The following is a 26,758-nucleotide window of genomic DNA, read 5'->3' on the forward strand; positions in this document are numbered from 1 at the left end:
TGGAAAGACAATGAAAAGTTTGGGAAGGATTTGACATTGACAAAACTAAGGACTGGTCAAACAAATTTTTCTGCTGATTGAAGGACAAATTAAGTGAGGGAAAAACTAATGGAACAGAGGACAGATAGTAGGAATGGAGAGGAAATGAGTTATCAGATAAAATAGTGTTCCACACATGGACTTAAGACACAGATTGCTGGGGACGGGAGAACAAAATTTTTATCTGCTTAATTTCAAGATTTGCAAAATTGAAAAATTATCAAGTCGCCCAAAGGATTAAAATTTTACTGGTGACTTAGGTCTGGGTCGGGATAGAGGATATTTTTTAAGTTTCAAATACACAAGGCCAAGGCATGCTTGTGATTGTCTACACCCCTATCTCCATGCAATTCTATCAGTTCTGGTGCTCAGTGCTGGGGAAGTCAAATCTGGCCTATTGGAATTAACAATACAGGTTAATATAAAATTGCTCTACGACTAGACAATATGTATGTTAGAGCTATTGAGCATTATAATTTATCTAAAAATCATCTTGCTGCTAAGTGAAATGAGCAGAACCAGGCGATCACTGTACACTGCAATACAAGATTATATGATGATCAATTATGATGGACATGGCTTTCTTCAACAGTGAGATGATTAGGGCCAGTTCCAATGATCTTGTGATGAAGGTAGCCATCTATACTCAGAGAGAAGAGGTAAGAACTGAGAGTGATTCACAACATAGCATTTTTCACTCTTTTTGTCTTTTGTTTGCATTTTATTTTTTCTCATTTTTTTTCCTGTTTGAGTTGATTTTTCTTGTGCAGCAAGATAATTATATTAATATGTATACATATATTGGATTTAACATATATTTCTATCATGTTTAACATATATTGAATTATTTGCCATCTAAGGGAAGGGGGTGTGGAAAGGGGAGGGAAAATTAGAACACAGGTTTTGCAAGGGTTAATGTTGAAAAATTATCCATGCATATATTTTGAAAATAAAAAGCTTTAATAAAAAGTCCTCTTGCTAGGCCAATTATACTGAAATACTTAGGTATCCCGAAGTCATTTAACAATTTTATACTGTCTGAAAAAGAAAAGATTCAGATTAAGATACAAAGGTAATACACAGAGTATTGTGGAATTCATATAATTCTTAAACTAAATATTTTCAGTGGACTAATGATGATTTTAGAAACAGAGGAAGGAACGGGCCAGACACAGTAAGACTTTTCAAAGTACTTACTTTAAACTTGCTGAATAATGTATAAATTTACAGAAGAAACCTGCAAAAGATTCCAGGTGTAAGGATATGAATGAAAGCATTTCCCAGTACACCAGAAAAGAAAGTACAACAGACACAGGTAGAATAAATTGTTGTGCATTTAATGGCGGTCTTTGTCCAATCCATAGCTTGGCAGTATAATAAAAATCTGCAAGGTCAAGGTTGTTTCATTGTGTACACAGGTCAGGGAACATCAGGACTTGCCATTGGCGAGCATTCCATTGGCCCTAGATCGTTGCCGGTCATATTTCACAGAGACAATCAGGAAAAGCAGAAGGGTCACTCCTTGGATAGCAGCCAGCAGGAAAAAGTAATAGTTCAGGTAGCAGCCATTAATGTTCCCTAAAGAGAGAGCAGACTGGGTTGACTGATTGCAGCAGACTTCACACAAGAGGTGACTGACTCTATGCCTAAAAGTAGGAGATCCCAAGTTTCCTGACAACAAGCTCTTGTTGCCTTTCTCCTTATCCTTGGCACTCAACATAGCACCTGATCTAGAGTAAGCTCTTAATAAATGCTGGTAGATTGACTAATTTATTAAAAAGTCATTTTAGTGACATTTCAGAAATGTCACAAATAGATTTTATAAGAAAAACAATTAACATGACAGAATAGGTAACTGACAAAGCTTACTTACAATTTACTAAGTAAACAAACTTATAAGTCAGTTTTTTAAAAACATCTAATATAGCACTGAACTAACCAAAGATTGGTTTTAGCAATCAGTACTTAGTAATTTAGTAACCATATTTAATAAAATGCTACTATCACAATAGGTAAAAAAAATGAAATTTAAGAAGGATAAGCTTTCATAATGGTCATTTATGAATTGTATGCATTTATAATGGCCCTTTCATTAAAACCCTGCTTTGGTTCTTCACTGTGGTGTGAAAGTAACCCTATAATTGCTAACAGTATGCCCTTGGAGCAAAGATTTTAGATGGTCCTAGGAAATGCAAGAATGGTCACTACAGTCAGCTGAGAGAAACTCCCCACTAGTTTGGCTGCAGGATGATGATTTCTTTCTAAACTTGTTGATAACGATAGCGTACATGTTGAAGTGGGGAATAAGGGAACAAAGAATTGAAGGAAGAAAATATTCCATAGATTTAAAAGGAAGGGAGGAGGGGAAAAATGCTTCTTTTCATAAGACAACTGCTCTTTTCCAAAATACTTCAATACAAATAATGGGAGAAAAAATGATACTCATGCTCAGTTAATAAAAACCACAAATGAGAAATCTATTATATGAAGGTACAGCAATCTGTCATATCTCACTGAGACTGGATCTACTTAAAATTTAGGCCTAAATCTCCTATCATTCTGCGTGTTTACTACTATTGGAAAACAATATAATGCAATGGAAAGAATGGTAAACCTGATGTTAGAAAACCTGTGATAAAACCGTAACTCTGCCACTTATTACCTGTATGATTTTGGGTAAGTATTAATAACGCTAGATCTGTTTCATCGGTTGTAAAATGGATCTCTCAAAAGATCTCTAAAGTTCACATAGTGGTAAATTTCTATTGAATGATTCTGTTGAGAAATCAGGTAAAGAAAAAAATCTGAGAGCACTTCCATTGATTCTAAATCAATCCTTTCCCAGAATAGTTTTTGCTCCAATAAGTAAAATAGAAATGTACTCCAGTGGTAAAGTTCTGAGGGGAATGGAATATTCCTCTAACATAACAATTCCATTTAAACTTCCATCTAAGGAGGGGGCTCAGCACAGACATCTTAGTTTGCAACTGGCTGCTCACCTCGGGAACTTTTCTGACTTCTTCACCAAAGCCAGAGAAATTCATCACTAGAAAAACCCCATCATGCTGCCTGGTCTTCACATGCTTTATTACTCCTACTCTCTCTTCATGACTGGAGGGCAGAACCTCCATTAAGAAAGGTACTCGGTAAAAACATTGCTTCATTTCCCTTGGGGAATCCTGTCCTTCCCTCTATTTTCTATCCCTTTTCAGCTTCTTTTTATGTTTTCCTCTATTAGATTATAAACTCCTGGAGGACAGGGATTATCTTTTTCTTTTTTTTTTTTGTTTGTATCTCCGGTACTTAGCATAATACCTGTCACCTAGCAGATGCTAAAGAACATGTTTATAGGCTATTTGATGGGAAGATAAAGACATCTATAACCAAAGAAGCCAAAGGCAGATAACTGATATGCTACCCAAACAACTGTATCAGGAAAATTATGGTCTTAACTGAGTCCAGGAGAGCCTAACATAGGATAACTTCCAGTAGTTACTTCTTTATATAGATCAAAAGTAGAGTTCAATTGAGAGTTGAAAGATGGGTGCACAAACTTCAATATCTGGGTATTTTATTTATTACTTGACTAACAATTTGTTTTTAAGAAAAGAAGGGATTATCTTTCTCTTTTTTTGTTTGTATCTATTTAATTTAATAGAAAAAAACAGAAAATATTTGATTGTTTCTGGTTTTGGAGGCCTAATAAATCACTGAATCAATGGGCACTTATTAAATGCCAATTATGTGTCAAACTAGTATAAAGCATGAATTCATCAGAAGGAGTTTACATTCAAATTAAGAAGAAAACATACATATAAAGAAACATACAACATAAAGTGAATAAATACAAATATATACAAAGTAGCTAAATGAAAGACAAGGCATTAGATTTAATTGAGAAGATCATGACAGACTTCATACAAAGATACAACTTGAATTTCATCCTAAAGAAAGATTCTATGAAATAAGAACATGTCAAGCACGTGAGGCAGTCAGTATAAAGGAAGAGAGAAAGGAGGAATATTAATGGTTTTTTATAAAACAGAGAGATGGCCTGTGAGGAGAGTTATTGCCCAATGAAGCTGAATGGGTTGGAGCCAGGAAATATAGGGTTTTAAAAGCTAAAGAGAGAAGCTTATTCTAGAAACAAGAGGAAGACACTGGAGGTTACAAAGTAAGAGACAGGTATTTAAAGAAAAGTGTTTTGGCACCAGTATGTAGGATAGACTAGAAGGGGAAGAGACTTGATGCAAAAAAGCCAATTTAGAAACTGATCCAATAACCTAGACAAGAGACCATGAGTATCTGAACTACGGTGGAAGAAAGTTTGATCTGAAGATGAGGCAGAAAAGAGCAAGATCTGGCAACTAAATGAATGTGTGAGGTGAAGGAGAGAGAGATGAATATATAATGCCGAGGGTAACCTGGAGATCAGAAGAATTGCCATGCCTTTAAAGGAAATAGGCAAGTTTATAAAAACTAAAGGGTTGCTGGGGGGAAAAGATAAGTTTAATTAAAATTATATTAAATATATGTTGTATTTAAGCTATTTCCATATATCTCCCAATCTTCAATCAGTTCATTATTATTAGGTAAATATAAAATATAAACAGTGATGTGAGAACCCTCCTAACTGCCACCACGAACATGCATACACTGGAAAGTATAGCATGCATCTATTATCATTATATATCTCACCACTTATAAAATGTTTTTAAAACAAGAATTCACAGGATATAACAACCAGGCAGTGTCTAGTGTCATTAAAAAACCCTTAAATCCAAAAGACAATATTAAGAAAAGTTTATGGAAGAAGTGCCAACTGCAGGTACTGGGGAGTTGGTCACATCAAAGGATAGGGAATAAAATTTGGTAATCAAAATAAATGATATTAACATACTGTAGCTGACTAAATATTTGAGAAATTATAAACTTTTTTTTGACAACCTGAATGATGACTTAAGTTAGATTAAACTCAACTTTATAAGGGACAGTCATGATTAGACAGCAGGTTTGTCTACTGAGACAAAAGAGTGGTAAGAAACAACAGCAAAGAGTCGCCCAAAAGATAATGTGGTCTTAGGCTGCATAAAGAGAATCAATCATTAAATATTTAATAATATTAAAGCACTGGAAACACTGCAAACTGGAATGCAGCCATAATAGTTCTGCTGTCTTCTGTCTTGGTCAGACCCCATCTAGAATATTGTGCTCAGTTCTAGACACCACATTTTAGAAAGAACACTGCTAAGCTTGGAAGTCCTCCAAAGGAGCAATGTGGAATTTTTGTCCAAAAGGCTATCAAACTGTATACACTTTGATCCAGTAGTCTCACTGTATCCCAAAGAGATCATAAAAAAAGGAAAAGGACCCCCACATGCAAAAAATGTTTGTAGCCCTTTTTATAGTGGTAAGGAATTGGAAACTGAGTGGATGCCCATCAGTTGGAGAATGGCTGAATAAGTTATAGTATATGAATGTTATGGAATATTATTTTTCTGTAAGAAACGATCAGCAGGATGATTTCAGGAAGACCTAGAAAGATTCACATGAACCGATGCTAAGTAAAGTGAACAGAACCAAGAGAACATCATACACAGCAACAAGATCCTAATAGTTATGGCAATTCCACGTGATTCAATGGCAATTCCAATAGATTTTGATGGAGGGAGCCATCTGCATCCAGAAAGAGGACTATGGGAACTGAATGTGGCTCACAACATATTTTCACTTTTTTTGTTACTTGCTTTTTTTTTTCTTTCTCTTTTTTCCTTTGTTTAATTTAATTTTTCTTGTGCAGCATTATAAAAGTGGAAATATGTATAAAAGAATTGCCCATGTTTAACATATGAAATTATTTGATGTCTAGGGGAGAGAAGTGGGGGAGGAAAATTTGGAACATAAGGATTTGCGAGCATGAATGCTGAAAACTATCTTTGCATGTATTTTGAAAAATAAAAAGTCATTATAATAGAAGGAAAAAGAAAAAAGAAAAAGAAAGTCCTCTGAAGGCAATGAGAATGGTAATCATGTCAAATGAGGATTAGCTGAAGAAGCTGAAGAAACTGAAGAAAAGATTTACAGAAAAGGCATATTTATATTTATCTGTATTTAAAGGGCTATCACACAGAAAAGGGGTTAAGACTTGTTCTCCTTGGATCAAAGCAAAAATTGGAACAATGAGTGAAAATCACAAAGAAGCAAAGTTAGGTCTGATGTAAAAAAAATAATAATTAGAGTTATCTCAAAATAGAATGGGCTGCCTCAGGAGGAAATAGATTCTCACACATTTGAAAATTTCAACCAAAGGCTTCAGGACCATTCTGGAGGTATAATATATCAGGTACAATATATATAGGTACAAGATGCACCAAATAACCCCTAAATATCTTTTCTATCTCTGAAGTTCTGTGATTCTGCCTAATGAAGGTCAGAGGTCACCGTAAAAATACAAAGTTAAGAGGTGTTTCAGTTTAAGCTTAAACTGAATTCTAAAGTTTCTGAAGTCATCTAAATTCAAATGCATTACAAGATTAAGGCACCAGTCATCAAGATACCATTTCATTTTTAAACTACAAAGATTGCCATTTCTGACAGATGAGTGCCTAGCCATTCTTGGCTTAATAAAACAAGTTGATTTACAATTATAAACAATGTTATCCATTCTACTCTGCAGCATTAAGTGTATCATATGACCAACCAACTTTCTTACTAATACAAGTAAAGATTTTAAGTAAACCAGTTTGCCTACACAGAAAATATGTAATTAATATATAATGTATAATTATGTAATATGTAATTAAATCTATATTTATATGCTTTATGTCTTTATCCACCACCAATAACCAGTGGGGAAAACAGCTTCTGGGTATGAAGAAATCAAAGTTCATGATAACTTCTGCAAGGCAAGTCACATTACAAGAAATACTGACTTTTCATTAAGTGCTAGCAACAGATTACTTAAGAGTCTTGATCAAAGTGTCCTTACCAAAGTCTGTGTGATTACTCATCCAACCAATGCCTTTCACCGATACTAAAGCCAACAATCCTGAGCCAAAAAATGACCCAACTCCGGAGAAAAAAAAGAATAATCCCATTATGGCACTCTGCATAGATTTTGGAGCAGCTGAATATGCAAATTCCAGTCCTGTTTTTTAAAAAATAGAGAAGGAACAAAGAACATAAGCAATAAAACATTAGCATGACAGAATTGATACTTAGGAAGTTCAGAAGTTAAAGACATTTTCACTATTAAATCTACTGCATTATCCTCAAAAGTTCTAAATTGATCAGTATTACATAAAATTTCAGAACTGGAGGGAAATCTTAAAAGCCATCAAGTTTTAACCCAAATCAAAAAAATAATAACTCTTAGAACATGACTGACAAAGTGTCTAATCATCAGACCTTTAACAAAGAGGAATGCACTCCCTCTCAAGGTAGCCCCTTACGTTTGTGGACGATTCTAAAAGATAGGGAATGTTCTAGTCAGTGAGCCTAAACTTACCTTCTTTACAATGTTTATTCATTGGTACTCTGGAGCCAAGCAGAATTAATTTAGTTCTTCTTAATACCAGTCCTTCAAATATACTTAAAAGAAAAATATCTTCTCTCCTCTCCTCCATAATAAACATATCCAACTACTTTAAATGATCCATGAAGATAAACCATATTCCTTTTTAACTCAGCTTTTTTTTTTAGTTCCTAAAGCATTCTCTACTTTGGGAATGGGAATAGGCCACCCATCATTCTGGATGTTTTCCCCAAGATTCTCTCATGAGTTTACTGGTATTTTCCTCTCCTGCGGCACTCTGAACTCAATACAACATTCCAAACATAGTCTGAACAGGACAGAGTAAAGGGGAGGGGTATCTCTCTTTATTGTTGTGTTTCTTCTCAGGTAGATTAAGAATGCATTGTCTTCTAATGTTTGTTGGAGCTGGGAAATGAACCCAACAATTCTGGAGAGACTTTTGGAACTCTGCCCAAAGAGCTATAAAATTCTGTGTATGATTCTTTGATCCAGCAGAATATCTACTGATTCTATATCCCAAAGAGATCTCAAAGGAGGGAAAAGAACCCACAAGTGCAAAAATGTTTGGAGCAGCTTTTTTTTTGTAATGGCAAAGAATTGGAAAATGAATAGATGGCCATCAATTAGGAAATGGCTAAATATAGTATGAAATATTATTGTTCTATAAAAAGTAATGAACAAGCTGATTTAAGAAAGGCCTGGAAAGACATTATACACATGAACAGCAAGATTGTACAATGACCAACTATGATAGACTTGGTTCTTCTCAGTGGTTTAGTGGTCCAAGGCAATCCTAATAAACTTTGGATGGAAAACGCTATCTACATCCAGAGAAAGAGCTATGGAGATTGAATGTACCTCAACACATGCTATGTTCATGTTTTTTTCCCCCCTTCTGTTTTTTTTCCTCATTTTTTCCCTTTTGTTGTTTTTTCCTTCCCAACAAGATTCATAAGGAAATATTAAAAAGAAAATGAATGCACATGTATAACTGCCCCCCCCCCAAAAAAATATTGTTTTTAATTGTAATTGAGGAGAAAAAAAGATCGCATTGTCTTTCTTGGTTACCATATCATTCAATTAACTCAGACTAATCTGAGAATATACTAAAAACCTCTAGGCCTGCTCCAAACAGCTATTTGAAGCTGTTTGATACTTTTAAAGTTTTTTTTTTCTTATTTTTGATTCAAGTAGAAGACTTTAAATTTATGCCTCTTAAATTTCAACTTCTCAGATTCAGTCCTAGCCCCTGAGCTGGCTAGATCCCTTTGTCACCTAGGACTTGCTATGTGTCAACTGCAAATTTATTTTATTTATTATTTTTTATTTTGAATTTTTTTCCACAGTATATATGCATGAGTAATTTTTTTTATAATATTATCCCTTGTATTCATTTTTCCAAATTATCCCCCCCCCTGCTCCCTTCCCCCGATGACAGGCAATCCCATACATTTTACATATGTTACAGTAAAACCTAGATACAATATATGTGTGTAAATACCATTTTCTTGTTGCACATCAAGTATTAGATTCCGAAGGTATAAGTAACCTGGGTAGATAGACAGTAGTGCTAACAATTTACATTCACTTCCCAGTGTTCCTTCTCTGGGTGTAGTTGTTTCTGTCCATCATTGATCAGCTGGAAGTGAGTTGGATCTTCTTTATGTTGAAGATATCCACTTCCATCAGAATACATCTTCATACAGCATTGAAGTGTACAGCTGGTTCTATTCATTTCACTCAGCATCAGTTGATGTAAGTCTCTCCAAGCCTCTCTGTATTCCTCCTGCTGGTCATTTCTTACAGAGCAATAATATTCCATAACCTTCATATACCATAATTTACCCAACCATTCTCCAATTGATGGACATCCATTCATCTTCCAGTTTCTAGCTACAACAAAAAGAGCTGCCACAAACATTTTGGCACATACAGGTCCCTTTCCGCTCTTTAGTATTTCTTTGGGATATAAGCCCAATAGCAGCAATGCTGGGTCAAAGGGTATGCACAGTTTGATAACTTTTTGGGCATAGTTCCAAATTGCTCTCCAGAATGGTTGGATTCTTTCACAGCTCCACCAACAATGCATCAGTGTCCCAGTTTTCCCACATCCCCTCCAACATTCATCATTATTTGTTCCTGTCATCTTAGCCAATCTGACAGGTGTGTAGTGGTATCTCAGAGTTGTCTTAATTTGCATTTCTCTGATCAGTAGTGATTTGGAACACTCTTTCATATGAGTGGATATATCAACTGCAAATTTAATAAACATTAATCAATGTTTCAATGTAAACCATGACAAATTTTTGAGAATCATCACCTCCAAATACTCAGCTTTACTAGACATGAGTTAAGATACAAAAAGTGACCTTTTTATAGAGTCTTCTTCCTTTTTGGTGTGATACAAGCTAATAATCATAAGTTGATGAGCATGTAATAATGCTGTCATCACACATAATGTTTCCAGAAATGGATGTTTTTAACACTTTACACAGATAAATTATTTCTGAATGTGTATAAGAAATAAAAATCAAGTTTCCCTCTAGATTCAGTTTTCCATAATACACATATTAATATTAGAGTTCCTTTCCTGGAGATAAATAGGTCACCAATTATTCTACACAGATATGGTGGTAAGGATTATAGATTACTACATATTACTTGTTTTGCAACACAGTGCATTCACAGTATATTCAGAAACGCAAATCTACATAAAGATTAAGTTAGAATTAACCACAGTATCTTCTAATACCTTAAAAAGTAAAATATTAAAAATACATATGAGATTATTCAGAAAAAAAGAGTAACTGAATGTTATTAAATCTGATTGACTGAAGTCCAACTGCCTTTCCCTGGTATAGTCTCTGGGAGGGTGAAGAACAAAGCATAGTATAGTGAATCATCAATAAAGATACTATCTAAAAGTATTCTTATACCTTCTTACTAGTGTCAGGATTCAGCTAGAAACTCATTTTTAGAGAGTGTTGAATCTTGACAAACAGAAATTTTCAAAGCCCAATCTCTTGCCCTTTCTTATATCATAGGTAAATTAGGACTATAATCTACAGTAGAGAAAAATAAAGTCATTACCATCACAATTATTAAAAAAAACCTCAATGTTTGTTGTTTTATTTGTTTTGCTAATTAATATTCCATCTTCTTCAGTAATGAAAATCAATAGCTTTTTCAAGCATAATCTCTCCACCTATTCTAAAAGGGAAAAATGTCACTCCTAAGACTTACTTGTAGAGCAGCTACAAGTTGACATTAATACAGATTGGCATTAATCAAGCAGAACCTGCAAACAAGTGTTGGTAAAGTGTGGTGATTAAATTTGAAAAAAAATTATATCTTTATAAAAGAAGCCATCCATAGGCACATATGGTTGTTGAGTGTATCAAATAGGTATATATCAATAGGTCTTAATAGATTTGCAATGAAAAGTCCATTGCTGAATCTGTGACAATACTTTGAGCCCATCTGCTGAATTTATAACAACACTTACCTGCTATACTTGCAAATATTTCACTCATTCCAATCAACACATACTGTGGAACCTGCCACCATATTGGCAAATCAGCAGCATGGTAAGTGACATTTCCAATTGTCTGATTAATTGTCTTCTCCTTCACAATGTCCAGTCTTTTACTCTCTAAAATTCCTAGAATTAAAAATGTAAAGGTTTTTTTTTTGGTTTGTTAAATATATAATACTTAGAAGCTGTAGAAGTGACTAATAATCTTTATTTAGACCCTCTCATTTCATACAAGCATTAGATTATATGTTAAAATCATAACAAGTACATATGCAGTAGCATTTAGACTTCTTAACATATAATACTGTTCATTTCCGGAATTATTTTCTATCTCTTACACCACTTTTTTCATACTATTTCTTTATTATCATTTTAATTGAAAAATTTTTTTCAATAGAAAACACTCTCTTCTCCTTACTCATCATTCTACGATGGGCAGGGAAGCAGAGATCCAAAGAAAAGTTATCTTTTCTAAGTTTTAAAAGTCAATGGTACTTATTTTGTTAGTACATCAGAAGATTTACTCAATGAAGGAACTTCATAATATATACATATATCCATGCAGATGAGTTACTGTTTAGGAAGGGGTATCTAGTTGAAAATTGATGCTAAAAAATAAAGGAAGTAGAGAAAATGGTAAAAGGTAATATAGCTGAAGCTCTTACATTTTAAGTATGCACAGAAATACTAGGACATCAAGAAAGCTGTTGTTTGTCCTTCATTCTCAAAGAGGACCATAACATCAGGGAGATAATATCATGCTTAAAGAATGAACTGGAGTGAATTGAGGAAGAGCTATACAAAGTCACCAGCCTCTTTACTCCCTGCCTTCTTTCATCACCAAAATATTAAAAGAAAAGAAAAACTTTTTTAGATATAATATTGTAAACAGCTGGTACCAAAAGCAAGTTCAGTTCAGACTGGAAAACAGAAGACACTAATTCTTTGGCAACAAAGATGCTTCACTAGAACTCCATCAATGTTCCAACCTTGCAACCCCCCCTACGTCTGGGATGAAAACTTGCAAAGTTGATGTCACCAAACCTAGACTATATTATTTACCGATAGTGACTACATTACTAATTCAGAAAGGAAGCCTGCATCTTTTCCATGTCTTTCATTAGCTTCTGGTATATACAGATAAGCTTTGTGGCAGACACCAAATTAGACTCTTCGAAGAGGGATGGAAGTATTTTAAATAGACACAATTCCAAGTAATATGTTAGATCTTGTGTGTATAATATTTGCCTTAGGTCAGTCTTCCAGGTTAAATATCTTACACTAACTAAATTGATGACCTAAAATATCTAAAAAATTAAAGATTTTACTTATCCAAATATTTTTTAAACCCTTCAAACATCTGAAGGGCTGTCATGTAGGAAAGAGATTAGACTAGCCCTGCTTAGCCCCAGAGGATAAAACTTATCAAAGGCAAATGTATGCTTGATAAAGGAAAAGTTCTTAACCCCTAGAGCTACCAAAAAAAGCAGAAAGGGCCATATCAAGTAGCAGAGGGTTTCCCATCATAAGAAATTTTCAGCCTTCCCCAGGCTAAATGACCACCTGTGAGGTGAGTTAGGGAAAAGATTCTGGTTCAGGTATGAACAAGCCTAATATGGACTGGATTAGCTGGAGTCTGAGATCAAGGTGATTCTGTGAAATGTTTCCTCAGTTCTAACCATTAGATACCAGGGCATGCTTTTACTATTCAACTTCTCATTTTCTCTGGGTTCCTTGTGATGGAACAGTTAATTTCTGTGGAACTAAAAGACTATATCTATAACCCTAATACACCAGGAACTTATCAAATCTCTTTTCACACAAAAAAATTAAAACACAATATAATCATACACATATATCACAAATGAAATTAATTTTAAGTAGAAAGGCATTTTTATTAAAAAAAAAAAAACACTTTTTAGGATAAATATATTAGCTAATGTTCACATTAATTTTATCACTGACTGTAATGTGCTGTTGTCTCCAGAAACTGCCAATCACTCTCTGGTCTAGAGGAGAGACTTCTTCCTCCAGAGAGCCGCCTCAAGTCTGGTCCAAACAATACTCTATCTTTTGAGTGCTGCCCTCTTTTATCCTCCAGAGAATGGGCGTGGGATAACGCAAGGGATTCTGGGAAAAATTACTTCAACCAATGAACTTGCTCCTCCTAAGCATGAAAGCTCCTCCCTAGGAGTTCACAAGTAAAACTCCCAGTAAAGGCCGGAACTAGAGAATTGTTAAGTACCGACTTAGCACTTAGTAAGAACCTAATATCTCATTATCTCATTAGCACTTAGTAAGAACCTAACAACTGACTAGGAATTAGAACAACAAAAGTTTGCCCCATTTGATCCACTATCCATATTAAATGTCCTGTAATGCAGTATAAATAAATCTCAATCTTTCTGGCTTCTTCTACCTTCCGGAAGTCTAGTGAAACCAATGGTACCCTTCTCAAAATGTTTTTATTATTAAAAAAAACAAAAAAAAAAAAAAACAAAAAAAAAACTATAAATAAAAATACAGAACCTGAACTTAAGAATACTTGATATAGCAGATAAAATGCTTGGATTCTCTTAAACCTGTGTTCAAAATCCCACCCCTGACACTTACTCTCTATGTGACCCTGGGCAGGTCCCCTCATCTTCTCTGTGCATCAGACACTTTCCTAGAAGTTACTAAGTCAAGAGATCTGAATAAGTGAAGTTTCCAATGCTGACAATATTATAAATCCTTTATGTTCATCTATGTATTGCTATCATAGGCATATTCACTTTTTATTCCAAACTGATGGCAAACACGCTATCAGCAACACTTTTGTGTATTATTCCTTCAAAAAGGACTGGCTATAATGGACTATCTTTTCATTTTTTATGTCCTTGCATTTTTAGACAACATTCATTCCTATAATAAAATTCCAAACACAAATACAAGACAAGATAGTGGCAGCTGGAGGCAGAGGCAAAATGACAGAGAGAAGGTAAAAAAGACTCACCTGAACTCTTCCCCCAAAATCTCTCCAAAGTTAAAATTATGTCCCCAAACAAATTCTGAAGCAGCAGGACCCACAAAAGGATGGGGTGAAACAATTTTCCAGCCCAAGACAACTTACAAGTTTGACAGGAAAGGTCTGTTGCACTGGAGTGAGATTGGAATGCAGTTTAGTGCAGACCATGCCAGCACAGACCAGGCCCCATCAAATCAAAAGCAGGCCTTGGAAGCAAATGAATCAGCAGCTGCAGTGGCTGCCTCTGGAATTCTCAGGCCATAGATGATAAGAGGGTCTGATGAGAAGATTGCAGAAGTCTCTTTGCTGGCGGTGGCAGCAGGACTGTGTTTTCCCATACTCAGAGGCAAGTTGCAGTCCTGAGTGGCAGTCTCAAGATGAGAAGGAGTATGAAGCCCCAGTGGAGAGGGAACACCTCTCACAGTTCTAGGGCAGAAAAGAGGTTTAGGATTGCTTATAGACCAGAGCACAGGCTAGGAAAGTGGTAAACACATTTTGTCTTAGTTCAGACCACTTTGGAAAAACAGAAAACTTACAGGTCATCCCTAGAAGTATCTCTGAAAACAACTGCACAAAACCCCTAAAGCTTGAAACAGTTTGCCTTCCATGTTGGAAGAATAACCCCACTTTAGCAAAGAGTTAAAAGCCAAGACATAGACCAAAGAAATAAGCAAAACAGAAAATAATTCTGACTAAAGAAAGTTACTATGGTACCCAGGAAGAACAAAACACTTAGAAAAAGATAGCAAAGTCAAAATTCCTACATCCAAAGCCTCCAAGATACATGTGAATTAGTCTCAAGCCATGGAAGAAGTCAAAAGGGATTTTTAAAATTAAGTGAAAAACGTAGAGGAAAAATTGGGAAGAGAAAGGAAAATGATTAAGAAAGTCATGGGAAAAGGGTCAATGGTTTGATAAAGGATGCACACACACACAAAAAAAAAAAAAAAAAAAACACAAGAAAATAACACTTTAAAAAAAAAGAAAAGTAAAGAGATACAAAAAGCCAATGAGAAGAATACCTTGAAAAGTAGAATTGGCCAAACAGAAAAGGAGGTAAAAGGTCACTGAAGAAAATAATTCTTTAAAAAGTAGAATTGAGTCAATGGAAGCTAATGATTCTGTAAGACAATAAGAACAAATAAAGCAAAACTAAGAAAAAAGAGAAAAAGAAAAAAAACAGAAAAGAAAAAATAATCATTAAAAAAAGTAAAATATCTTATTAGAAAAGCAACTGACTTAAAAAACAGATCCAGGAGAGATAATTTAAAAACTATTAGATTTCCTGAAAACCATGCTCAAAAAAAGAGCCTACACATCATCTTTCAAGAAATTATTAAGAAAAAATACCCCGATATTCCAGAACCATAAAAGTAAAACAGACATTGGAAGAATCTACCAAACACCTCTGGAAAGAGATCCCAGAAATATAATAGCCAAATTCCAGAGCTCCCAGGAGATCTTATACACTTCAACAACAATACTGTATGAGGATCAATTCTGACGGAAGTGGCTCTTCGCCAATGAGAGGATCCAAATCAGTTCCAATTGATCAGAGTTCAACAAAACCAACTACACCCAGCAAAAGAACACTGGGAAATGAGTGTGGACCACAACATAGCATTTGCACTTTCTGTTGTTGTTTGCTTGCATTTTTGTTTTTCTTCCCAGGTTATTTTTACCTTCTTTCTAAATCTTATTTTCCTTGTACAATAAGATAACTGTATAAATATGTGTGTGTGTGTATCTATCTATCTATCTATACATACAGATAGATAGATAGATAGATAGATAGATAGATAGTATTTTAACAAGTACTTTAACATGTTTAACATGTATGGGACTGCCTGCCATCTAGGGGAAAAGGTAGATGGAAGAAGGGGAAAAGCTGGAACAGAAGTTTTTGCAAGGGTCAATGTTGAAAAATTACCCATGCATATGTTCTGTCAAAAAGCTATAATAATTTTTTAAAGAAGAAAGAAATATATCCTACTCTAGAGGACAGTAAGAATGAAAGGGGATAAGAAGAAAAGTCTGAAGGGAAGGCGGGGAGTGCTCATAGAAGGGAGGGTGGATTAGGGGAGACAATAGAAGCAAAAACATTGTTGAGAAGGGACAGGGTGAAAGGAGAGAGAAAAAGAGAACCAACGAGGGGAAGACAGGATGGAGGGAAACACAATTAGCAAGTTTGACCATGAAAAAAATTTTGAAGCAAGCAAGTTTCTCTGATAAAGGCCTCATCTCTCGGATAAGATAGAGAAATAGGTAAAATTTATAAGTACAAGAGCCAATCTCCAATTGAGGAATAATTTTTAAATATTAATAATTTTCAGATGAAATTATCAAAATTATCTAGACATATAAAAAAAGTCCTAAATCACTATTGATTGAAAAATATACAAATTAAAACAATACTGAGGTACAACATCACAGCTATCAGATAGGCTTAATGGAACAGAAAAGGAGAATAATAAATATTGGAGAGAATGTGGGAAAATTGAGACACATGCCCCATTGGTGAAGTTGTGAACTGATTCAACCATTCTGTAAAAGAAATTTGGAACTGTGCCCAAATACTTATAGCAGCTCTTTTCTGGTAGCAAAGAATTAGAAACAGAGGGGATATCCATCAGTTGGAAAATGGTTGAGCAATTTGTATAGACCATTATGATGGAATACTACTCTGGTATAAGAAATGATGAGCTAAGTACTCTCAGAAAAATCTGGGGAAACTTAAAGGAATTGATGCAAATGAATGAATGAAATGAATAGAATCCAAAGAACAGTGTACACAATATTGTAACAGCAATACTGTAAAACATAGGTGGAGAATATCTGGCCTATGGTCATATAAGGCCCCCAAAATCATCTGGTAAGGCAACCACAGGTGATGATGAGCTGAAAGCTAGGTACAACAAACTCCCACTGCTTGAGTTCTACAAGTTTATAATTCTGTATGATCCTTGAATGATATAAATTTCCAAATGGTACTTGGCAAAAAAAAAAAAAAAAAAGATTCCCCACCCCTGCTGTAAGATGATCAACTGTAAATGACTTAGCTATTCTAACCAATATATTAATCCCAATATAACTCTGAAGATTTTATAAATGAAAATTCTATCCATTCTCAGAGAAAGAAATGATGCAATCTGAATACATATTGAAGAACATTTTTTAAACTATTTTTCTTGAGTTTTTATTTTGATGTGTTTTCTTTTACAATATGACTAATATAGAAACATTTTGCAAGATTACACATGTATAACATGTCAAATTGCTTGCCTTTTTCAATGAGGAAGAAGGGGAGGCAGGAAGAGAATTTGGAACTCATTCAAAAAGGTATGTTGAAAATTGTTTTTACATGTAATTGTGAGAAAATAAAATATTAACTTTAAAAAGTGAAATTTAAGAAAAGAAACATAAGGATAGCAATTGTCACTCAAAGTACACGAAAGCTAATTAAAACCATAAGCTTATTTATCAGGGTCAGGAGTAATTATATTTGCTGTCAACAAAGAGAATGTTTTCTTTAGTACTCCAACACAACTCTTTAAGTGTCAAAGGCTTGCTATGGACTCAGATCAATCTGATTTCAGGGAAGGATCTACTTCTCTGGGAATTTTTTTTTTTTTAAACTTGGCAAACTAGACCATCTTTTGTCTCATTTCTTATCTAGCATTAAATTACTGAATGGATGTTGCCTCAGACAAACTGAAACCCAAGAAAGTCCTTACCTTAAGAAATAAAAAGTCTTCCACTGCATCTGGGGCCATCTCCAGTCATCCCTGACCTATGTCTTGCCATTGGGCTCCAATGATTCAAGAGGAAAATTAGTGAAGCTAATGACTGCAGAGCCCTTTCCCTCACATATATCCAAATCACTTGCAAATCAAGACATCACACTTCTGGTGACACTGGTCCTCTTCAAGAACAAGGATAAACAACAACAACTCCTGTGAAATGACTTCTGAGAGAATAATGTAGAAACCCCCAAAGCACCAAACATAGCTCCCAATCATCTGCATTTCTTCCTGAACTTTTTTAGGATTTATTAATATAGATTTTCACTAAATACCCCTGTACAAATTATCCCTATTAGCCAAAGTCTTTGCTCAGAAGACTCTGAGTGAAATCCCACTTCTCTGATATCTGTGATCATAGGCAAAGTCCCTCAACCTCTGAACCTGAGTTTCCTATTTGTAAAATGGGGCTAATCATACCTGTACTACCTACTTTTTGTGACTATTAAAACTCAAAATAAAGTAATGTGAAAAGCACTTTGCAAACCTTAAAAGATCTATATAAATGTTAATTGTTATTGTTGTCAAAAAATCATACCTATCCCCAAAGAGAATAAAAACAATGAAGGTAGTGCGGTGAACAGAATGTTAGGTCTGGAGTCGGGGAGATTTTAATTCAAATCTGTCCTTAGAACCAAACTAGCTGTGTGACCCTATTTGTCTGTTTTCCCTGTAAAATGGGGATAATAATAGCACCTACCTCCAAAGTTGTTGTGTGGATCAAATGAGATAATAATGGTAAGGTACTTAGAATAGTGCCTATTTTTTTCCCTTTCTTGCTTCTTTATGCCTTATTTAACCAAGCAAGCAAAAAACAAGCAAAAAAAAAACAAACCCCAAAAAACAAAAAAGCAGTTTCCTAATATACCCTATCTCACCCTTTCCTAAAAGTTAAATTACTATATTCTACATTGGGTTTTAGGGAATACGCTGGGGGCACAAACCTGTCAAGCCACTCACCTGCCACCAATACTTACATGGTCTGGATATTTGTAGTAAGAAGTTCCTATGGGGCTGAAAGTTGAGTCAGTTTCTGTGTCTCATTGACACATTCTTACCTGCAGCTAAGGCTGAACACATGACAAAGAACATGCCAACAGCAATCCTTCTTAAAGATGATGGCAGCAAACCATTTCTCTTCAAAATAGGATCTACTAGTTTATCCTTTACAGGTATAAGGAACAGGATCAGCAATGCATCGAACATGGTCAGCCAGGCTGCTGGAAACTGGACAATTAAAATGGAAACAGTAGATAATCTGCCCATGACAAAGAGATCTAAATCACCAAAGTCTAAATTAAATTATCTTTTTTAAAAAGTAAGGAAGAAACCCTTGCATATGGTACATTTCATTTTTTAGGACCCTTACTATCATCATTTATGTATAATTGTATAGTTGAGAAACAAGTGCCTCATAGTTGGAAAAAAAATTAGAAATAAGGCAAATTAATATTGTTTTCTTCTTACTCTCCAGTGAGGGAGGTGTCATCGTGCCAAATATTTACTACTACTTAGATAAATGAAATTGCTTTCACTCCATGTAACATTATTTTCTATTCATTTTTGCAAAATGGCAGTTTTTCTTCAAGCTGAAGTACCCAGGTGATAGATATGTTTAACACCTCAAATTCAAATTACCACTACTCTTTTCTACTATTTATCTCACAACTACTTTTAGGAGGGATTGGTATAGAGGGAAAGGAGAAATTTTTTTCTACATAATAAGCCTATTTTCATAACTAAATAGTTATGGCTTTATTTACCGTATGTGGAGTGGTTGTGATACTTGAAATTTCTGGGATTCTCAAATGAAGACTCTGCAAAACATATGTTGTCTGCATCTAGATATAATAAAGAAATGTAACATTAAGAATGATGGGTTTTTAAAGATACAAATACGACTCCTCTACAAATATATATAGCCACATAGATACCCTACAAAAAGCAGGATCAGTCTAAACAGATAGAGAGATTCAACACTGATCCATGAAAAAGAAAACAGGCAGGGAATGAAAGGAAGGAGAAATAAGTGAATCTGGCATATTAAGCAAATATAAAGAAGAAAATTGTTTAGAAAAAGTATTAAATGGTTACCATTTCCAGATGAAAGAGACAGGCCAAGAAAAGATACAAGGCCACACATATGAGCAGAAGAGGTAAATTTTAGGGTTTTTACAATTGGCTAGAAAGCTCTTTAACACTTCTTGCATAAGCCAACAAGAAAACTCCTGGCCTACATTGTATCTGTCCCCTGGCATTACAGATTAAGTCTGCGTATTCCATACAAAGCCATTCCAACAAGCTGATTTGTATTTTTTGGTTTCTTTGGTTAATTACTGTCCATTACCTATGCTGTATCCAAAACAATATTTTATAGACAAGGGAAAGGACTAGGATGGCCTTCACAGGGAAATGAAGCAAATTATTCTACTTATTTCCACTCACTTGAAAATATACTGTCCAGTAAGGTATCAAAGCCAAGAAAACCGGGATAATCTTGACTAGGGCTTTTACATCTTCCACTTTATCTTCTGTAAATGGCCCTCCACGGGACATTTTACATGAATCAAATAGACTTTGTTTATGAGACTGCTGAAATACTCCAATGGTTTCTCTTTGGGAAATAAAATACAGGAATTAGTTTAATATTAATTTGTAGCTAAATGAATGTAGAAAAAAGTTTGGAGAATGAAATATTCTTGATTGTATTGTACTATACACATTTATGGATTCCACATTCATATTTACTATACTATGCCCACTAAGAGTTAACAGCCCCACTTTTCTTTCCTATATTCCCTTTTTTCCTTTTCTGTGGCTACGTATGGAAATATTATACCATCTTTCAAAGAAATGGTCCCAGTAGCAAAAGTGCATTATATAACAATAGTCCAAGACTGCTTCAACAGTTATGTATATTAGGGAAGACAGTCTATCTTCTTTTACCTAACGATGTTCATTTTTTAGGCTTAGCTGACAATATTTCTGAGTTAACATATAGAAGAGACATCCCTAAGTAAGACCTCTGGAATTAGGAAGGATAAAGAGTCAGGAAGATCTTGAAACAATTACTAGTTTTGTGATCCTGGGCAAGTGACTTTGCCTCCAACTGTTCTATTTTTTTTTTTTAATCTGTAAAATGGGGATAATAATAACACTTAATAGGGTTGTTGGGAAGATAAAAATGAGGTAATATTCAAAAAGCACTTGGCAAATAGTAAAACACTTTACTATTACAATTTACTATTATAATACTAGCTATTATTACATTAGGATTTTCTTATTCTTTTTTTTTTCTCTCTCTTCATTTAGTGACCCCATCAGCTCTCACAGCTTCAATTATAATCTCTATACAGATAATTCTTAGATCTAGCTATCCAACTCAAATCCTTCTCTCATACTCTCCCTCAATCCACTCCAATCTATACATTTTTTTGCCCCACTTTCTACCAAGCACACCATCAGCCTTTCTATAACAGGGTTCACAATCTAAGAGTCACCCTCAAATTCCTTCCTCCCATATAGGCAATTATGTTATTTCTACTTCAGCAGCATCTCTTGAATCTGTCTTCCTCTCTATATATATGGTCACCATCCTGATGCATGCATCACTTCCCTAAATGAAATGCAACAGTCTCCTCCTAAATGGTCTTCCATCTCAAGTCTTTATTCACTGCAATCCAGCATCAACACAGGTGACAAAGGGATGTTCTTAAACCACAGGTTTCAATGAATTAACAAACTCCCTTGGCTCACTATTATCGCTAAAATAAAGTACAAACTCTTCTGCTTCCCCTTCACATATCACCCCAATATATTTTTCCTGCCTTATTACACAATACTCTCTCCCATACACATAATAGTTCAAGCAATCTGACCTTCCTGTTATTTCACAAATACAATATTCTACCTTCTACTCCACACCTTTACACCAAGTACAACTCCTCTCTTAAGTGTACTAATTTTACCCTTGCTTCCTAGAATCGCATGATTCCTTCAAAACTCAGCTCAAGTAGTTCTTTATTTGTTTGAAACCAGGATCCCTATCCACCCAGGATGGCAGTTTGGACAAAGCACTCACCTGACCAAGATCAGCACAAAAGCTTTCACCTGGTCAGCTCCCCTTTCCTCAAGCCCTCAGCTTACAGGGGCCTCCCATAATAGTGCTATACTTAGCTGAGGATCCCCAATCATCTTCTATATGAAGTCTTTCCAGATCATCCTTCATGATTTCTCTCAAAGAAATTATTAAATACGTACATACATATATTTGTTTGTATGTACTTGAAAATAAGTTTCTTGAAAACAGAAAATATTTCCTTTTATTTTTATCTTATTGTTTTTTTTCCTCTTCTCAATGTCTGCTGATTATAGGTAATGAATAATAAATATCCGAAACAGGAAATGACTATACTAAAGATGATCTATATTAATATAACTAAATGCAGTAGTTAGCACCATTACAAATGATCAATCAGAGAAACATATCTAACTTTGGAAAGGTATCATATCTGAAATAATGCTACCATAAAAACAGTAGCCTAAAGGGAACTACACTTCATTTTTTAAATCAAAAGTATGGGAGAGATATGTGGTAGGAGGGATATAGAGTGAGGAAGAAAAGGACAAAAGAATGCATAAAGAGAACCAAAGGAGAGCAAAAAGTTGTTATTATTGTTTTTTTTTTTTTCTTTCTCTCATAGTGTAATGAATGGGTTTACATTATTTCTTTAGTTTTATTAAATTTTTTTTTTAAAGAATTCTCCCTGAAAAGCTGCTCCCTCTCTAGGCTCTTCTAATTGCTCTAATACATGGGCAGGAAGAGACTCTTTCCCTAGGCCAAGGAATCACATTGGCGACTGCTCGAGTCCTTTTCAGTACTAAACACCATGAGTATCCCATTCTTTGCACTAAAGAGACATTACTGTGCCTTTCCAGGGTCTATCTTCTTTCTGGTCCTACTTACCTCTAAAATCTAATGAGAGGATGAACATACAATGCTTTTTTTTCTGTTTTCCTCCATCTTCCAAAAACAAAAGCACTAATTTTCTTCCCTGTTGGGAAATGTATGGGAATGTAGGAATGCCTGTTTAAATGAAAAGAGCTACCTAGTCTGTCCAAACTGCTTCTAATCAAACTTATATATGTATGTGTGTGTATTTGCATACACATATATGTATATATATACATATACTATATGCTAACTCTTATATACTAAGGTATTTTGTAATTTTAATTGTCTTTCTGCTTTCTTAGGTTCTTGGTTTTAAATAATATGCATTTCAAACTACATAATTCTACTTGAATTTACAGAACTCCTACATTCTATATTGAGCAGTATATTTATCCTTCAATTATTTTATAATAATTAATAAATAATTATTTAATAACTGATTGATTTGGCTACTTTTAAGCAAAACCCATTCTACTTTCCACAAGTTGCTCATCTGTGCACAGAAAATAATGCATTACACATGCTTACATTTTGTCAGGCTACTTGATGGCTCTTTGTAGATTTTCTTTCTTTCTTTTTTTTTTTACTCACATCTTTAGAATTGATGTGAGTAAAAGAATGTTTGACCTATAAATTCTAAATCTTATACCTAAACAGACAGGAAATTTCCACTCAGATTTCAAACCATATTAATTCTAGCATTCTACCTGTTCATTCCAATTACATCAATAGTTTGGGACCAGATCACTTAGGGGATTATCACAGACATTTATAGAAACCTCAACAAGCATAGATGTTTCTTTGTCCCAAATTGGAGCTAGGGTAAAACAATGAAAAAAGGATAGAGCTTAGAACTAGGAAAGAAGGAAGGTATTTACTAAAGTAAGCTTATATAATCAGTACTCTGAAAAAGCAAATGTTAATTCAGTGTACTTCATTTTCTCTCAAATTTATTGTTAAAAGTACCCAAATCCAAAAATCAAGATAAGAGAAAAAAACATCCTACATTAATGATTTATAGCTTAAATATCAGCCCGTGTACTTCACACCAACATTGAATTTTGAATTTGTTACTACATACCTGCTGCTCCTACGTTCCCTGAATTGTTTCTGTGAACAGCAGGAATATGCCAAAATCCTGAACATATCAGTAAAAGCACTGCCATCAGGAGGTTTGGTGATAAAAAAATTCTGACCACAGAGGAATACCATGAATGCAACTCCAATGCAAACTGTTGGGATGATGTATCCAGTCACAAAGCTCATGTTCTGTTGAATATATGCAATGCCTCCCAATGAAAGAATTGCTCCCAAATTAATGCTCCAATAAAACCAATTAAAAAATCTTCTGGTGGCTTCTGGACCTCGATCTTTAACCTAAAACAAAGACGGGGGGGGGGGGGGGGGGAAGATATTAGCAAAAAACAGCGGTATCATCATAGTTTCTAACAGGTAAAAAAGCTCCTATAATGACTTTTTATGTCAAAGACTTTGAATTACATATGAGAAATATAAAATAATCACATAGTTATTTACAGATACTATTATATCTTCTGGAATGAGGAAACCTGGACTCAAATCTCATCTCTAAAGCGTACTGCCTTATATGATTATAGGCAGGTCCAAGTCCCAATCCCATTCTGGTGCCCTCATTTTCTAATCCTCATGAAGGGAAGAAGCTGGACAAAATGGTCCATTTTCTATTTAAAATCTGTGATCCCAGGAGCCCATAAATTTCCTCTACATTTAACTTAGGTAGATCTTATAGAGCTCAGTACTATACCAAAATTACTGCTGTGGGATGTATCCTCACATATAAACTGAGACTCCAATTGATATGGCCCTTGAACAAATCACTTTACACCTTAATTTACTTCTCTATGAAAATATAATAGTAGATGAAGAAGAAGAGGAGAAGGAAGAGGAGAAGTAACAATAACAACAACAAAAACACCCTCAAAGCCCAAACCAATATCCTTGCCAGAACATGGGGATAATGGCAAAGAGAGACTTAATAGTCATGAGGAGATACTGCATAGATATGAAAAGTGAATGATCTCTAAGGCCACTATGGTAGGTGTAAAGACTTGACAGAAATTCTAAAAAGCTGGCAAACTGTCTCGTGGTACTCATTGAGTTAGTGCCCTGGTCAGCATGATACTCCTAAGAATCATAAAACAGTCAAAGTAACACAACAGAGGATGATCACTTCAACATTAAGGCCAGGTACATAAATTAAACAAATCAAATAATATATAATAATTATATAACATATACCAATAAGCAAATTAATAAATTAAATTAAATAAACAAATTAAAATACATTAATACCCTATTGGCTGGAATTACTTAGGCACATGCTATACTGATTATTAAAGCAGGTAAATGGAACTAAAATATACTAATGTTATGAATACTTTAATTATATGCCAAGATTACATAGTAGCCAAGGGGGCAAATCTAAGTTGGAATTTCAAAATGAGATTTTATAGCATGAAAAGTCAGACAGCAATGGAGAAAGGAACAAAGATGATTAGAAGAAAAAGCTTCTTGTCAGTCTCCAAGGTCCTTTCAAGATCTAGGACCAACCTCAGAAAACGCAGTCATCTAAATTGGACAGGAGAGCTTAGAGAGAAATAAGGAAAAGCAAAAATTATTTGACTTGATAGGAAAAGGTCACATCTTTCAGCAAAAGCATCTTACAGGTAATTTCAATTTCCCATAACCATAAGAATTATCTGAGTATGAAAAGACATTTGAAGGTTTTTAACAACTTTCCCTTCATAGAGCGGCCTGACAATGTCATTGTGCATCAATAGACAAAAGAACAAAGTCTGGATTCATCAATGTAGAATTTGGGGTTTTTTTGTTTTGTTTTTATGCCATTTACAATTAAAAGGGCTGGCCATATTCAAACCCCAATTCTCCACGTAGAAACAAAATAAGAATTAAGGAATTTGAACACCTGCATCCAAAGATAAGATCATCCTGAATAAAATAAAAGCTCTATCTAAAAGCAAGGATAATTTTATTTTTGTCTTTGAATCTCCAGGTCTTAGCACAATGCCAGTCATATAGTATGCCTTCTAAAATAAATGCTTTCTCATTAATAGTATATAACTCTCATTATAATATGCAAATTCCTATTTTAAAGGATTTTGTTTTATTTTTCTTGTGGAATCATAAATGTCATTTTTTTAACACTAAATAAATCTAAGGAATTAAACTTATATGGATTGGAAGATCCCTTCCAACTCTAAAATTCTGTTATTTTGTGACACAAAACAAAATACTTTGTTAACTTTTCTGATGATATCCATACCCCATCTAAGTTTTCTCTTTCTTAAAAGGGAGAAGAGAGGTCTTTTTGTCTGTTCTGGACTTTCTTTGAACAAACTAATTTTGGCCTTATCTCAAAGGATACCTTTAAGTGTGCCGTCTTATCTTGATCAAAGGATATTTCTTTGGGAAATGATTTAACCAGACTCTTTAGTATACTAAAATCATTCGTCCAAAAAACTGCAAGTCTCATTTCTAAGATGCCTAAGATTCCATATTACCCAGTCCCAGAGATAACATTTATCTTTCTTTTTTTTATCCTTCTTTTTTTTTTCCTTTCTTTTAATTGTTTTTTTTTTTTCTTTCTGGTTATATATGTACATTATAACTTTTTAAAAATACACATTTCTTTCTGAATCATGTTGGTAGAGAAAAATCAGAACAAAAGGGAAAAATGAGAGAATTAAAAAAATAGAAAAAAGAAGAGAACATAACATATATTTATTTACAACCAATCTCCACAGTTCTTTTTTCTGGATGTAGATGGTATTCTCTATCCAAAGTTTATTGGGATTGCCTTGGATCACTGAAGCACCGAGAAGAACCAAGT

General features: G+C 34.4%; 1 protein-coding gene across 1 annotated transcript in view; it reads right to left on the bottom strand.

Moving 5' to 3' along the window:
* Positions 1-1,360: 1,360 nt before the first annotated feature.
* The window catches only part of SLC15A4 (solute carrier family 15 member 4), a 40,105-nt gene continuing 14,707 nt past the window's right edge, over positions 1,361-26,758 (bottom strand). Inside the window, exons 2-8 of the mRNA XM_074299438.1 lie at positions 23,951-24,246; positions 20,361-20,529; positions 19,679-19,756; positions 18,974-19,142; positions 11,079-11,234; positions 7,028-7,186; positions 1,361-1,617 (exon numbers count right to left, since the gene is read on the bottom strand). Of these exons, the coding sequence (XP_074155539.1) occupies positions 1,469-1,617; positions 7,028-7,186; positions 11,079-11,234; positions 18,974-19,142; positions 19,679-19,756; positions 20,361-20,529; positions 23,951-24,246 (1,176 nt within the window). The 3' untranslated portion in view covers positions 1,361-1,468. The remainder of the gene's footprint in view (positions 1,618-7,027; positions 7,187-11,078; positions 11,235-18,973; positions 19,143-19,678; positions 19,757-20,360; positions 20,530-23,950; positions 24,247-26,758) is intronic.

The sequence above is a fragment of the Sminthopsis crassicaudata genome, chromosome 1, assembly GCF_048593235.1.
Source record: "Sminthopsis crassicaudata isolate SCR6 chromosome 1, ASM4859323v1, whole genome shotgun sequence".
Classification (NCBI taxonomy): domain Eukaryota; kingdom Metazoa; phylum Chordata; class Mammalia; order Dasyuromorphia; family Dasyuridae; genus Sminthopsis; species Sminthopsis crassicaudata.